The sequence below is a fragment of the Myotis davidii genome, unplaced genomic scaffold, assembly GCF_000327345.1.
Source record: "Myotis davidii unplaced genomic scaffold, ASM32734v1 scaffold827, whole genome shotgun sequence".
Classification (NCBI taxonomy): Eukaryota; Metazoa; Chordata; class Mammalia; order Chiroptera; family Vespertilionidae; genus Myotis; species Myotis davidii.
The window spans coordinates 1233541-1249905 of record NW_006297815.1 but is presented as its reverse complement, the minus strand read 5'-3'; the positions used below and the strand labels follow the sequence as shown (position 1 = coordinate 1249905).

General features: G+C 43.1%; 1 protein-coding gene across 1 annotated transcript; it reads right to left on the bottom strand.

Moving 5' to 3' along the window:
- Positions 1–2150: 2150 nt before the first annotated feature.
- Positions 2151–15234, bottom strand: ZNF334 (zinc finger protein 334). Its single transcript, XM_006773560.2, has 5 exons — positions 15165–15234; positions 13127–13185; positions 7691–7817; positions 7320–7415; positions 2151–4289 (listed from the first exon to the last, which is right to left on the bottom strand). The coding sequence occupies exons 1-5, from the start codon at positions 15232–15234 to the stop codon at positions 2506–2508; spliced, it is 2136 nt and encodes a 711-aa protein (XP_006773623.1). The 3' UTR covers positions 2151–2505.
- Positions 15235–16365: the final 1131 nt, after the last annotated feature.

Genomic DNA, 16365 nt, shown 5'->3' with positions numbered 1-16365 from the left:
GGCTCATGGACTCTCCAGCCTGTTTTTGTGTTTAGTGGCCCTGGTTAGAGTTTACCAGAAGCTAGGCTTGAGATTCCAGGGGCTGTGGGTGCCATCAGAGACAGGCATTGGTTACCAGGGCGAGGCAAAAGTAGATTGACAGTTGTTAGTATGGAGAATCTATATAAATAAAAGGCTAATATGCAAAGTGTCCCCACGGAGTTCAACGGGGAGACTGGGAGTTCTATCGCTCACTATGACGTGCACTGACCACCAGGGGGCAGCGCATAACGAAGGAAGGCCCCAATCTGTCCTGATCCCCCGCCAGGCCTAGGGACCCTACCCGTGCATGAATTTCATGCACCGGGCCTCTAGTACAATAATAATAATACAAGAATAAACTCTGTGTTTCATGTATTCACAACTGTAAATATACTTTGCCACACCCTGTAGACTGTATTGTTGAGATTCAGAGACAGTGTGGATTTCAATATGCATAGGTACACTCTATAGCACACTCCTGTACATGTACCTATACACAGCCCAATTTACCTAAAAAAGTCTTCCCCTATCTAATTAGAAACCCATACATCTTAAGTGAAAACCCAGCAGTCACATGCCCTGTGCCCCAACAATTCCCCTTCTAGGTACATACCAGTACATTAAAACAATAGTTTTCATCTGGGCATCCCAAAAGGTGTTTGGAAATATTTGGGTTGTTTGGTTGACACTCTGACTGAGGGTGCTTCAGGCTTTCGTGGGTGGAGGAGCCACAGGTGCTAAACACCCTGCAATGTGTCAGTGAAAGGGCGGGAAGAAGAGGCTCATCTGGAAGGCCAGGAGCTCCATCGCAGAAAAACACTGTCCCAGAGAAACGTGTACATCTGCAACCACACGCGTCACAAACATTTTCATTGCAATATTGCATAATTTTTATAAAATTTAAAAAAAAAACAACAACCAGAAAGCAACAAATCCATTCATGATAGACTAGATAAATAAATGTTGGTATGGTGATACACTGGGGAGAAATATACACCAATAAAAACGAATTTATCTCAGTTAAACACATCAAGAATGTTGTATCTGAAGACAATGTTGAATAAAAAATGGAAAAATATAGATACCAAGTTATATAAGGTTCAAAAACAGAATTCAGCAGGGATACACATATAAGAAGTAAAACTACAAAGAAAAATGAGTGGATGGTTAACAGAAAATCTAGGATAGCAATTACATCTGTGGAAAAAGAAGGGGCTGCCCTGGCCAGTTTGGCTCAGTGGATAGAGTGTTGGCCTGTGGACTGAGGGTCTGGGTTCAATTCTGATCAAGGGCACATGTCCGGGTTGTGGGCTTGATCCCTGATGGGGGACTTGCAGGAGGCAGCCAATCCATGATTCTCTCTCATCATTGATGTTTCTCTCTCTCTCTCTCTCTCTTTCTCTCTCTCTTTCTCTCTCTCTATGAAGTCAATAAATATATATTAAAAAATAAAATAAAATAAGGAAAAGAAAAAGAAGGGGCTTACATTTAGAGAGAATAAACTTCATAATGGGTCATGAATATATAAGTATTGCTTTTATTATCTTTGTATGTATGTATATACATATATATTACTTTTTATAAACTATTTAATTTTCAAGAAACAGGCTTGAAATGATTGCATTAGAATGTTAGCAAAAGTGATGTTTTGGTGTAAGGATCATAGTTAAGATTTTTTTCCCTTTCATTTATTTTTCTGCATTCAAAACCTTTTTCAAGTATCTCCACCACTCATCATTTGGGCCTAGCCTTCTTGATCTTCTTGATTGTATTATTTTTCTTTGTTCCCTAGTATTTTTAGAAATAATATGAACCTTGACCAAAATATAAAAAGTGATGAAAGTGAAAGAGAAACAAAATCAAAGTAAACATAAATAAAAATAAAAAGTAATAAGTTACCACAAAAAATATGTACAAGTTGAATTCACATATCTATATAATATATAAGCCCAGCAACTGGAATAGCAGAACAATCAGAATGACTGGAATGACCAGTGGCTATGACATGCGCTGTGGCAGCCAACCAGCCTGATCTGGGCCCTGATCAGCACTCCCCAGCTGGCCTGACCCCCAATCGGCTCCCAACACCCCAATTGAGCTGGGCCAGCAGGACCCCACCTGTGCATGAATTTGTGCACCGGGCTTCTAGTCAGTTAATAATTGGATACAAAAGCTCCACATGTCACATCCCATTTAAAACTGAATATTTTCTGTTATCTTTTCTGTAACAAGTTTGGTGTTACATCTGAAATATGATCTCTAGTTACACAATATTTCTACAATAACATTTTAATTCATATTCCTTAAAATGACATATTTCCCCTCAACATCTTTGAGTACTTGTTGAAAGCTTTCATGCACTCCAAGTATACAAAGGGTTACACTCCTATATTAATCCTCTCATTTCAATTAGCTGTAACCTATTGATAAAGACTTCCCTATGTACTGACATCTTAGCATTTCTGTCCTGCAACTTGCTGATGTTCAATAAGTTTGACTTGTACATGCAGGCTCCCTCCCATGGAGAGTGTTGACAGGAGTTTTCTTCTTGTGTGTTCTTCTTTGATGTTTGGTGAGGGCTGACCTCTGGCTGAAGGTTTTGCTACATTCATGACATTCATAGGGCTTTTCCCCTGTGTGAATTCTCTGATGTTTTGTGAGTGCTGACTTTTCATAGAAAGTTTTCCCACATTCTGGACATTTGTAGGGTTTCTCTCCTGTATGAGTTCTCTGATGTACAACAAGGTTAGACTTCACACAGAAAGACCTCCAGCACTCATCACATTTATAGGGTTTCTCTCCGGTGTGGGTCCTTTGATGTTGAGTAAGGTTTGATTTCACACAAAAGGTTTTCCCACATTCATTACATCGATACGGTTTCTCTCCCGTGTGAGTTCTCTGGTGCACTGTGAGGGCTGACTTCTGGCAGAAGGATTTTCCACATTCATTACATTCATATGGTTTTTCTCCCGTGTGAGTTCTCTGATGTTCAGTGAGGTTGGACTTCACAAAGAAGGACTTTCCACATTCATTACATTCATAGGGTTTTTTCCCTATGTGTGTTCTCTGATGTTGAGTAAGGTCTGTTTTCTTATGGAAGATTTTTCCACATTTATTACAGTCATAGGTTTTCTTTCCTTTGTGAACACTCTGATTTTGAGTGAGGTCTGACTTATAACTTAAAGCCCTCCCACTTTCATTACATTTATTGGTTATTTTCCTCAAGTGTGTTCTCTGATGTTGACCAAGTTTCAACTTTTTGCAGGAGGATTTCTCACACTTATTACCTTCAAAGCTTTTTTCTCCTGTGTTAATTCTCTGGTTTTGAGTGAGGCATGACTTCTTTATGGCTTTCTCACTTTCATTACACTCACTGTGTTTTTCTGTTGTATGAATTTTCTGATGTTGAGCAAGGCATGACTTTTCATGGAAGGATTTCCCACATTTATTACAGTCATAGGTTTTCTTTCCTCTGTGAGTTCTCTCATCTTGAGTGTGGCATGACTTCTGCAAGGCCTCCTCACTTTCATTATACTCATCAGATTTTCCTCCTGTGTGCATTCTCTGATGTTGAGTAAGGTTTGACTTCTTGCTACAGGATTTCTCCAATTTATTACATTCGGAGTATGTCTCCCCTATATGAGTTCTCTGATGTGCACGTTTTGACTTTACCCATGAAGATTTCCCATTTTTACTGGATTCGTGTGGCTTCCTTTCCCTCAGGGTTCTCAGATAAGCACCGAACTTTAGCTTTTGCTTGAAGGTTGTTCTATGTTTTTTACCTTCAGAGGGGTTCTCTCCTGTGGGAACTCTCTTATATGTAACAAAGGCTGGTTTTTCGTGAAAGGCTTTCCCACAATTATTATATGTAAGAAGTTGCTCTGAAGCTGAATTCTTCTGATGTTGACTAAAGTAATCATTATGACTGTGGGAATTCTTTTGATCATTGTCACAGGGCTTGCTCATTGTATGAGTTTTCTCATGCATAGTATCAAGGAATACACACCCATTGAAATCGGGCTTTTTTATTGCATGGATTCTATTACTAAGAATTAATTCTGAAACACTTTTCAAGTTTGTTCCAAATGAGTCACATTTATGAGATATTTTTCTTGAAGACACTGGGTTTGTGGCCATATTAAATTCTTCTCCTAAGGTTTTACTTCTCTCCTTAGTCATTGTTTTGTTGTTGCTGAATAAAGCTTGCTTTGGATATATATCTTCATTTTCTTGGCTCCTCTCTTTCATGTTATTGACTTTCTGGACTTCTATAAATATTAAAAATTAACATACATTATAAATCTTAACATATTCTTAAAGCAATAGAGTTGTATACAAGTGCCCTATATTGAGTTGATTCTTAGATTTTAGACATAGTCTTCTGGGATGAAAGAACTCTTTAGCAAATATTTAACTCTTTTGTTTGGTAACATGAAAACAAAGACAAAAACACATACCATAGTAGAAAAAGAGAGAAAAAGCTGAAAATTAATCCAGTAGGTTTGGCTTGTTATAATATAACATTAAAATAGGTAGAGAGTTTGAAATAAAGCAGAAGGAATGGTGAACTGAGAACAAAGGATGTCAGGAAAACAACTGATCCAAGGATGGAGGTTAGTCAAAGAATGGGGCGAAGATAAGGGACACTGAGTAGGGAGGCAAGGAAGACTAAAGGGTGACCAAGGGACATATCAGAGCAAAGGTTAAGTTTGGGGGCAGATTAAAGACTAGAACCTTATCCTCCTCTCCTTATGCTTTAAATAATGCAGCAGGATCCTTCTTACAGTCTACATGCTTCTAATCTCTTTCTCTTCTTTCCCATTCTGTATACCAACTCACACATATATTTATAAAATCATTCATTTCCTCTGGTCTAAAGGTCAGTCCTATAGTTCTGGCCCCATCTCTCCATGTAGCTGTGATATGGAAAAACAATGTCCAAAGAGAATGTTAAAATATATGAGAGGACAAGCCATGCTTACAACAGGATCCAACTCCCCTGTGTTTTGATTGCTGGTGCTATCATTTGAGCTATCAGAGTTAATCAATATAATCTGTCCCGATTGACACTCTACTTTTTCCACTTTCAGTCTGCAGTCACAATACTAATATTTATTTCCACGTTTATGTCATGTTTTCTTCCTCTCTGATTTCTCCTTGTCTGTGGGAGCTCAAGTACCTAGCTATTCAACTTGATCCTAGGACCAATACTAATTTTCATCTTAAAAATTTTTGGCTTTGGGTAATTATTGTTATCCTCTGCTATTCTCATTTTATTCAATAATATCAGCTGTGTGTTTAAAAGCTTATGACTTTTCTGTAGCAGATAGAGAAAAATTTGATGTTGAATGTTTATACTTAAGAGTTGATACTAGTTTCATATGCCTAAATTCACAGTACATGTTCAAATGATCATCCCACAAGTCTACAATATTGTTAGCTTCTACAAAATCAGATATTTAATCCCATATATTGCGCATTTCCAAACACAAACCCACTTTCATGTTCTTCACTGATTTAGCACACATTCCATCCTTAGCTCTTCTTGGAACCAGGCATCCTTCAGGGCAATGCTACTTTCCTGTTGTTTAAAAAATATATATCCTCTGCCCTAACCGGTCTGGCTCAGTGGATAGAGCATCGGCCCGCAGACTGAAGGGTCCCAGATTCAATTCCTGTCAAGGGCATGTACCTTGGCTGTGGGCACATCCCCAGTAGGGGTGTGCAGAAGGCAGCTGATCGATGTTTCTAATTCTCTATATCCCTCTCCCTTCCTCTCTGTAAAAAATCAATAAAGTATGTTATATATATATCTCCTCACTTTTTAAAATTCCATTTGTGATAAATATTACAAGTAAATACTATCTGTACAATATGTTCTCACACTATTTCCTAAGCACTTCTACTTCCATGATCTACTTCCTGATGTCCATTGCTTTTGGCAGTTTTCCACCTTTAAAATTTGTTATTCTTATGTTTGAGATTTCAGCTGCCTCTCACCTACAACAAATATAGAGTTGACTTTTCTCCTTGTGGCCTCTGGGTAATTTTCAGGAAAAGAAGGGACAAGGCTGACTTTACACTTGCATCTGTATATTGGAATCCACTCCTTCCTTCAGAAAACACTGTTTATGTGGCTTCTGAACACCCCTCTCTCCTGACTCTCCCCCTATAGAGTGGGTGCTCCTTCTCAGTCTCTCTTGCTAGAAGCCCGTGTCTTCCTGACTTGCAAATGTAGTGCTGAAGGGCATAGTTCTTGACTTCTTCTCTTACCCATTGTTTCCCTCACAGTAGAATTCAGTCTTTACCAGGCCTGAAAAGTTTTGCCCCCAGGTAACTCTCTGTAATCACCTGCTAATTTCTCTTCAATAAACCCTCTTTGACTTCCTTGGTGTTCCCTGATTACACCAAGGGCACTCCTGTCTCAGAGGCTTGGCTCCGGCTGCTCCCTCCATCTGGAAATCTCTCAGGTAACCCATGTCTCCCTCCATTCCACTTTTCTTCCTCCTCAAAGAGGCCATTCCTGACTTCCCTGCCAATCTCTATCCCCTTCACCTGACTTTAACTTTCAGGGTGCTGGTTACCACCAGGCATACTGCATATTTCTCTGCTCACCAGGTCTACTGATAGGACTAGAGACTTTGCTTTTGTACCCCTGTGCTTGGAATGTGACTGGTGCACAGCAGGCATTAAATACCTAAATATTTGTTGAATAAAAGAATGTATCAATAAATGCATCTCTATAGAGCAGGGGTCCTCAAACTTTTTAAACGGGGCCAGTTCACTGTCCCTCAGGCCGTTGGAGGGCCAGACTATAGTTTAAAAAAAACTATGAACAAATTCCTATGCACACTGCACATATCTTATTTTGAAGTAAAAAACAAAACAAAACGGGAACAAATACAATATTTGTATTTGCATGTGGCCCGCGGGCCGTAGTTTGAGGACCCCTGCTATAGAGTGTGTAGCACTGGTGGGAAGGTGAACAATGGCCATTGTTGAACAGAGAGGAAAACAGAGAAATAAAGGTCTAAGATGAGGGAGGCAGCAAATGGATGCCACAAAAACCAAGCAAATCTCTCTCTATACATGTGAAACAGAAAATTTAAAAATTGTATGTGAAAGTGAAATTTGGAGGTTTCATAGCTAAGGTATGGTACTTATTTGTCTTTAGTCATGTCTAAAAGTGGAGCCTCTATAAGAGATTTCTGAAACATATTTCAAAGATACCAACCCTTGACCTGGACTCTTGGGATTCAGTTTCTACCAGTTGCCTTGACCTGACTTCATTAACTCACCTGGATGGCTCTGACTCGGGTACTCTCCCTTTACTATCCATGGTTCTTCTCCTTGCTCCAACTTGAATATCAGCTCAGGTGTGGTGACACAGTGCCCTGTTATGGGAAATGACAGGGGACTTGGCAACGTTTCTTAGGGTTCAGGCCCTTTGAGGAATCAGAAGGGAGAAGCTTTAGAAGGTGAACAGTGATGGAGCCCTCGTCGAAAAAGACTCTTTCACTGGGGAGGTGAGAATACAATATTCTTTCAAGTTCCTTAAAAGGATCTTTTAATCCGAATTCTCAAGCTGAGAACTGATAATATTCTACATTGATGTGGTTCCTAAGAAAGGAAGTGCATGCTGTTGGGAGTTGCATGGGGCTGCGCTTACCCAGGGACAACAGGTGCCTGTAGTTCTCCAGCATCACGACCCTGTACAGGTGCCTCTGAGCAGAGTCCAGCAGCTGCCACTCATCCCGGGTGAAGGCCACAGCTATATCCTCGAACGACACCGACCCCTGTAATAGCCCAATGCTGCTCAGTCTGAAGTGCTCAAGACCAGAGGGCATGAGAAAGACATCTGGGAACGAATCCGACTGTGCTCACCGTTAAAAGTTTACCAGGCAATATTACAAGGGATGTCTAAGTACTTGTGGGAAAGACAGAAATCATAACAGAAATGCTCTGCTGCCATGCTTGTTTATTAATTCATAAAGCAACCTGAGTTCCTCTGCCTGCCTAGAACTGTTCTGGTTTTGGAGGACGCCAAGGAAAATAAGACACTGGTCCTGTTCTTAAGGCATTTACAGACTGGTGAGGCGAATTTCTACAGAAATAGACATGTGCAACAGTGAATTATGGGAGCCATGAAAAACTGCGTGGACAGAGTGAGGTCACAAAGGGGAGAGAGGGTTACATTTCTTTGTGTGTTTTCTCAGGTTATGCTGCATTGAGGAGATAAAGATGTGGTTGCACACAAACAGTGAGTTTTGTGTGAATAAGAGACAGTATAAGCAAAGATATAGACACACTAAAAATGCACATTCGGTTAAGGGGATTGCAAGTAGTACAGCGTGATAGAATAAGGTGGGAGGCTTTGATGAGACATAGAATAGTAGGAGGTATTTAGTGGTCAGACATGGAGAAATTTTGGACTTTCCTCTATAGAGCAGTGGCCTCCAAATACTTGGTCACCCCATCAGTAAGAGTTACGGGTCTTTCTCCAGGTTTGCAGGCTTGATCCCCAGTGGGGGCTTGCAGAAGGCAGCCAATCAATGACTGTCTCTCATCATTGATATTTCTATCGTGCTCTCTCCCTCTCCCTTCTTCTCTGATATCAATCAAAAATATATTTTTTAAAAAGTTGCTGGGTATTTCTTATAAATTATACTAGATGTCTATGACTCTCCAGCCATACACCAAAAGTAAAGCTTACCTTTCCTGAGCTTTTTAGATACAAAAGAAACATAAAAGTGCATTCTAGAACTTTATTTACAGGCCACGTAAGACCTGATTGTGCAGTTCTCTGGGGCCAACATGCCTGCTTTGGAGATTGCTTCTGAGGACGATGGGGCCATGTAAACAAGTGACACATCAGAATTATAAGTTGAAAGTAGTGTTCTAGAAGCCAAGTGCAAGGTGTTTCAAAGCTGTGGTTCTCAATCAGACATAATTTTGCCACTCATGGGGGATTTGGCAATGTCTGGAGACATGTCTGGTTGTCACAACTGAGGAAAGGGTGCTACTGGTTTATGGTGGGTAGAGTTCAGAGATACTACTAAATATCCTACAATGCATAGGCCAGCCTCTACAGCAAGCACTTATCTGGTCTGCCTGGTGTGGCTCAGTGGTTGAGCATCGACCCAGTAACCAAGAGGTCACTGGTTCAATTCCTGGTCAGGGCACATGCCCAGGTTGCAGGGTGTACAGGAGGCAGCTGATGGGTGATGTTTCTCTCTCATTAATGTTTCTATCTCTTTATCCCGCTCCTTTCCTCTCTCTCTCTAAAAATCCATAAAAACATGTTATTTGTTTTTTAAAAAAATAATTATCTGGCCCAAAATATTGATAGTGTTGAAGGTTAAGAAAGCCTGCTTCCAAGAGAAGTCAGAGAGGAAGGTAATAGACTATGAAAAGAGATGACCACCTACTTTAACGTAGCAGCAAAAGGATTTAGAAGTGGGAACTGATTCTAAATGGAATTAGTCAGTAATTGGTTATGGAATGAGGGCGGGGAAAGGAGCAGTAGTCCCAGATAAGTGCCAGAGCAGCTGGGTCAATGCTGATGCCAGATACTGAGATTGGCAAAGTAGGAGAGGGGGCAGATTGGGCCGGAGGAGAGAGAGCTGACTCTTGGACATGTTATACTGAAGGCGTCCGTGGCACCCACAGGTGGAGACGTTGAGGTGACAGCTGGGGCTCAGGAGAAAGTGTAGGGTTAGGATGTATTTTTAGAAACCAGGAACATCTCAGTGGTAGCAGAAGCCATCCGAACAGGGACCTTGCTCACACAGAGCTTGGAGACCAAGGGGACAGAGCCTGGGAGCAGCAGGGCAAGGCCAGCGGGCCTGGTGACTACGAAGGAACAGGAACCAGGAGTTAGCAGCTGTATCTGCGGCATCTAGAACAGTCCTGGTCTGGTTCACTGTGGTGCCCCAAAAGCAGCCGTCAAATAAATGCTGTCTGGTGGTGACAATTTCAAGAATAAGTGCTCTCCTAACTCGATGCAATGGGCTGGACACACACACACACACACACACACACACACACACACACACACATCTCCTCTGTCTCTGAAACTACAGCAAGGAGAGATATAAAAACACTAATATGTGTATCAGAACAGAGGCGTGTTGGGAAAGAGGATGGCAGCAAGTGAGAAACGCTGACTGGCTTCTGGAAGGTGTAGAGGAGGAGGGAGATAGTGGCAGCTCTGTGCTCACCCCTTAATACAGAGTGTGGCAAAGGCTCAGGTTTGCGCAAAGCCTGGCGAGACCTCCCAGCTCAGGAAACTCTAGTGGACGTGGGTGGGGCCGCAGAAGAGGGAGCAGGAGTAACAGAAGGACCGCCCCCTCGTTCCCTGCTCAGGGGATAGCTGAGGGTTAACACTCAGGAGGCCAGGTCTCTATAAAAGGCAGGGAACTGCCTCCACGTGTTTGCATGAACTCTGCAACCCAAGAGACAGAGTACGGTGCTTAGCACCCTGATACAGTCACAGCTTTTCTTTTAAGGCAACTCTAGGGAAACAGACTAATAGGCTCAGGTAAGGAACTGCCCCATTTGGCAGGGGAAACGGGGTCCCCTCGAGCTTTGTCCCCCTCTGTACAGACTAAAGAGAAGCCAGTCTGTACACATGTCCCAAGTATTCATGTGGGAGACCCCGAATCATCCTTTCATTCCAGTGAAAAGCTTGCCAAGGAAACAGGCCTCTGGTTGCCAAGTAACACACATCAGCTACCAAATTGATATAATGAGGGTTTTACCTTTCTTTTCACACAGAAGACAAAAAAGGCCTCAATGTAGGCGGAAAAACAACCATCTGAAAAAGGAGCCTCAAGAACAGACTTGAAGACTGTTAAACAAATCTCCTGTCAATAAAAATCAGCAGCCTGAAAGGTAAATACTGAGAACAGACTGAAGACCATGAAAACAAGTTTAATTCCCCGATCAAAGAGAATAACTTTTAAGAATTCCAATAGAAGTTCCGAAATTGATGAAAGAATCTTCTATGAAATGAGAAAAGTGAAGTGTGTAAAAAGAAGTCCACAGACCCTAAATATTTTATTGCTGACTTATGAAAACAGAAAAACAAAACTCTCGAGAGAAGGCTGGAAAACCAAATCATACAGGTGACAAAAATGAGCAAATCTCTCAACACATAGAACAAAAAACACAGAAAGACGAAAATGATGAAAGAAAAGTAAGAAATCACAGACGCCGGCTGGAGAGGCACTGACAGTCTAATGGGATTTCTGGGCGACAAGAACAAAGAGCTGGAGGGAAGGAGAAACCATCTGAGAAGTAACGGAAAACATCCCGAAGGCATGAGTCTTGTCCTAACAGGACCATCCAATTACTGAGCAGGCAGCCTGAAAAAAGAACAAATAACCAGGCACCGCGTGGTGAAACATCTGAAACCTGAGGGTAAAGACAAACTTGCAAGAAGGAAAAACAAAACAGGTTACCTACACACACACACACACACACACACACACACACACACACACGAGAATAAACTGCCACACGACTTCTCCACGTCTTTCCAAATGCCAGGAGACAATGGAGATGATCTTTTCTCCTAATGCTCTGAAGAAAAGGATTTCAAACCCAAATTCTGTAAGCAATCAACCATTCATGTAACGGGGCAGAATAAAGGCACTTTCAGATACCTAGCCTCAGAAGGCATGTAAGCACGCAGTCATTCCGTGCAACCCTCCAGGGGTCTCTGTCAAAACTCAGCAGAACCTCAGGAAGAAGACCTGGCTTCCAGGAATGATGGTGGAAGAGAGAAGGGCTGAAGAACTGGCTCCGGTAGATCAGAAAGGACTGACCGTGGGTGGCTTACAGGTGTGAAAGGGAAGAGGGCATGGGGCTAACTGAACAGGAAACGTTTTTTTAAAAGCTTTTTATAAAGGGTATGTGGGCAACGTTTTATAGTTTTTGACAAAGCTGTGGGAACCACGCCTGAGAATTCCTGAAACTTTGGAAGAGGAGCTGCTACAGGGATTGACGGTGATGCTACAGTGGCCTCGTCGGTTCAACGACAGGCCCTCTGGGGTGGGGTAATGCAATCCGCCATAGAAGACAGGGAAGGTCAGGGCCCCTGGTTGAGCTAGGACCACCAGCCCCATTGGTCAGCACGGGTTGCCAGTTAAATTTGAACTTCAGATAAGCAACAAATAAGTGTTTGGTATATGCGTGTCCCATGCAGGATATACTTTGTTTTATATGCCCCGTGTCTTCTCTGGCAACCCTACACCTAAGATAGCTCCCAAGCTCTTGATCAAGTTGAACCATAAGCAGATGATAACTTACAGTCAACAGTGCGTGGAGAGCTTGCAGTGAATGTGGCCTCAACTGTCTTTCTGGCCAAATGTCTAACGATGTGTCCTTAGAACTATTCCAGCTACAGGCTCTTAAAAAGTTACTTAAATCTGTTACTTATATCCTCCAAAAGGGGCATAATAAAAGTACCTACCTAAACAAAATAGACAAAACAAAAGTAAGTACCTATCCCATAACATCAGCATTATCTGAGCTAATCCGGGTAGGAAAATTAACAGTGACTAGAACATAATAAGCAGCCCTAAATTGTAGGTAATACTATAACTGGCCAATTATTAGTATTTTGTCACTTTGCCTTCAACCTTGGGACTGCAAAAATAATCAGAAAATGGATGCTAACGTTTAAATAATTATTATCCAAGTAGTAAAAAGGTGTGATGCAACTGTTAACTAAAATCTCCCAAAATAATATTTATTATATTAAAAAAAGAGAAAAAAGAAAAGCATTAGATTATTTCCACAGAGCTTGAGATGAGGGAGGAGTCTATCCTATTTGGATGGTACTATAAAAACCATTCCTGATGTGGAGAGACACATATGTTTACATCTGTGCTAACCACATCAAAGGTAATCAATAGTAGAATAAAAAGAAAATGTAGACCTTGGCAACTACTGAAGATTAAGAAAGGAAAGGAAAATAATAATGCAGGAAATGGTAAAAATAAAGAAAAACAAAGCTGATAATAAAATGTGTTTACTGAAAATGCAAAGGAACTCTTAGATTTCACAGGGAAAAAAAATCGGTAGTAAGTAAACAACTCACCTCGGATATGTTCATTTTCTTCCGCCCCTGGAAGACTGTGGAGAACCGGGAAGGCAGAGCTGGAGAAAGGAAAAGAGAAAAGGTTTCATGGGAACTATGGTCTACCTTGAAGTCCTCATGGCACTGTCCAGAAATCCACACGGATTAGTGCCACAGCGCACAGCGGGGAATGTCTCTGACCCTCAGGCAGGGCAGGTATGTCGAGGGGCCTCTGGAAACCCTGGGCTAGCCAGGAGGAGCTCAGAGAGGCAGGCCTTCTGCTGGGGAGGGTACATATTGTTTCTTATTGGTTTCTTACAAGGTATAACCTCCCTTGATACAATAGCCGACAAATATACAACAAGGCAAAGTCCAACTAAGACCTGGTTACACAAATCGTAGCATAGGAAGGACAACATGCCACCCCTTTGGTCCATTATGAAACATGTGACATTCTGAATTATTTTGATATTTGGGATTTACTTTAAAATAATCCAGTAGAGGAAGGTGGAAGGTGGGGAGTGTAAGAGTGTGTGTGTGTGTGTGTGTGTGTGTGTGTGTCTGTTGGGGAAGTATAGATAGATGAAATAAAATGGCCCATATTTTGAAAATTGTTGAAGCTATGACAAGTATATGGGAGTCATTATATAGTTTTCTTTATTTTGTATGTTTTAAATATTTCCATTAAAAATATAGAAGATGACACCACAATAAAAACCTGATAGAATCTGCTCATGTACTTTTATATGTATGTTTTTAACTCCTTGTGGTTAAAGAATTAATCGGAACCTCTGACAACAGGAATGGGTGTGCTTTAAGAAAATCTACTTTTTTGTTTTGGAAAGAAGATTTGTTCTCCTTGGTTTGCAGTGTCTCCAAAGGACTTTTTATTAAGACACTTGCTTTGATTTAACTGAGACGTGATGGACAAAACCGTGGCTTGGGATTTGCAGTCAGGGGACCTTGGTGCTCCTTTTAGTTCTGCCACTAATGAACAATGTAAATGGAGATAATAATGCAGGTGTAAGAACATTAACAATACTGACAATAGTTTAATAATCCAGGTGTAATAACATTAATGATACTGACAATAGTTGCATATTGCTCACCATGCAATAGCATTGTTCTAAGTACTTTATAGAGTTACCCCGTTTATTCCTTAAAATAAAGCGAGATGTAGGTGCTCTTATTACTCCAACTTTATAGAGGAAATTGAGGGGGAGAGCGTTAAAATAATATGGTAGAGCCAGGCTCTGAACCCTGGCAGTCTGGCTCCAGAAACCTTGTACTTAACCCTATGCCAATGACTCCCTCAGGCCCCATATTGTTCACTTTTAAAATGAGGCAGGATGATAGAGCCCTGGAAAACCCTTCCTGTGCTGCTATGAAGGCAGGCATGGCAGGTGGGTGGCATAGCCCTAAATTCCAGATGTGGCAATGTGCATGGTTTAAGGCCTGGGCAGGATCCCGGGAGAGGGATGAGAGAATCGATGCAGGAGGGTTTCCTGGGAGGAGTAGAGATAGTCTCCCTGGCCTCCCTCCCAGACCATGTCCTCACCATCCTGTCCACAGGGTTTCCCTTCCCACGAAGCCTGCCTGTTGCCCCATCCTCAGCCCTGCTGACCTCTCTGGAAAGTTGGCCCTTGCTTTCACTGACTGACAACAACAACAACAAACCAAGGACCAGTTCTCTGCGCCTTGACAACCTCAGGGCAGGAGGATGGGGAAGTGCTTCTGAGCAAGCGAATACAGACCCTGCTTGTTCCTCGGATCTCTGCCCTGGTGCCCATCTGGGGAGGGTGGGGATCCCCCAGGTGGGAGTCCTGCTCCAGTTCTCACCCTCTTTCCTCCCAAGAGCTGAGTGATCAGGGAAATGTGGACCTGGCCAGAAGGGGTAAATTCAATGAACTGGAATCTTCAGCCCTGGCCCACGTCTCTTGGAATTCACCACCCCCTACAACAGCTCTCACAGTGTGGTCCCAGACCAGCAGCACCAGCAGCATCACCTGGGAACTTGGTAGAAATGCAAATTCTTGGGTCCCTCCCTAGACTTACTGACCCAGAAACTCTGGGGGTGGGACCAGGCCGCTGTTGGGTTTTAACAAGGCCTCCAGGTGATTCTGATGCATGCTGGGAACCACTGCCAGAAAGCATGACTGAGGGGTCTGTAAACTGCTGAGGGCACAGGGCAGACAGACCATGAAGGAAGAGTCTAGAAGGCTCAATTGTGCAGTAACCCGAGGGTTCTGTGCAGACACCAAGAATCCTCAAGAGCCTCTAGGGAAGGCTCAGTCCTCACACACTCCAGGCCCTTCCTTGCGGCTCCAAGGAAGTGCCCCTCGGCTGAGCGCTGTGAAGGACATGCTGCCGGGCAAACCCTGCCTGGGACGCGGAAATCAAGCCCTTTGAGGATCCCACGCCAGCTCCTTCCATTACTGGCCATGAAACGTCACCTCCAGGCTCGGCTTACTGTTTGGTTAAAACGGGGTGACTAACCCCGATTTCACAGGGGGTCTTTGAGAACAAACAATACACTTCATGGAAAGAACAGTGAAAAGGGCAGTAACATTTCCCAGGTGCTTCGTGACTGTCAGGACCTGCGCTGAGCGCTTTACAGGTGCTCCCTCCTGGCTCCTCAGATCAACCTGGAGACAGGTTTTAGGAATGACTTCATTCTGCTGATGGAGAGACTGAATCTTAGAGGCTCATCATTTTGCCCAGGGAGACTCGGCGGCAAGGCTAGAATCTGCACCACCTGTAGTTCCAACTCGAACTCTTGAGTCAGCCCGCGAGACTGCGGACCCACCACCTGCCCTTAGCCGGCAGGCACAGCTACCTGTTACCAGGATGAGCCTCATCTGCACCGGCGTGGCGGATTTCACTCCCTAATGAATGGTGGGCCGGGGCACATGCAAATTCGAGGAGCTCCTGGAAACTCCTTGAACACGTGGATGCCTTTTCTCAGCGCACCTTATTCTGACCGGGACACCCGTGTCCATATCCCCTTCCTGGAACCCGCAGGGTCGCGGCCAAGCTGCTCTGTCACTTGGCTTCCTCTAGGGGCAAAGGCAGAGCGGACCCGGGAACTAGAGCTGGAGGGTGTCAGTCTGCACGCCACCCGCGCAGGTTTCGGCTTCCACCAGGCGTGGGCACAGACCTGGCCAAGCAGCCCTCCAGACGAGGTTCTCACCTGCAGTGCACATCCTCCGTGCCGGACCCGGTCCGTGAGCGATGCGGACGCCGGGAGGCCCCGTCCGTAT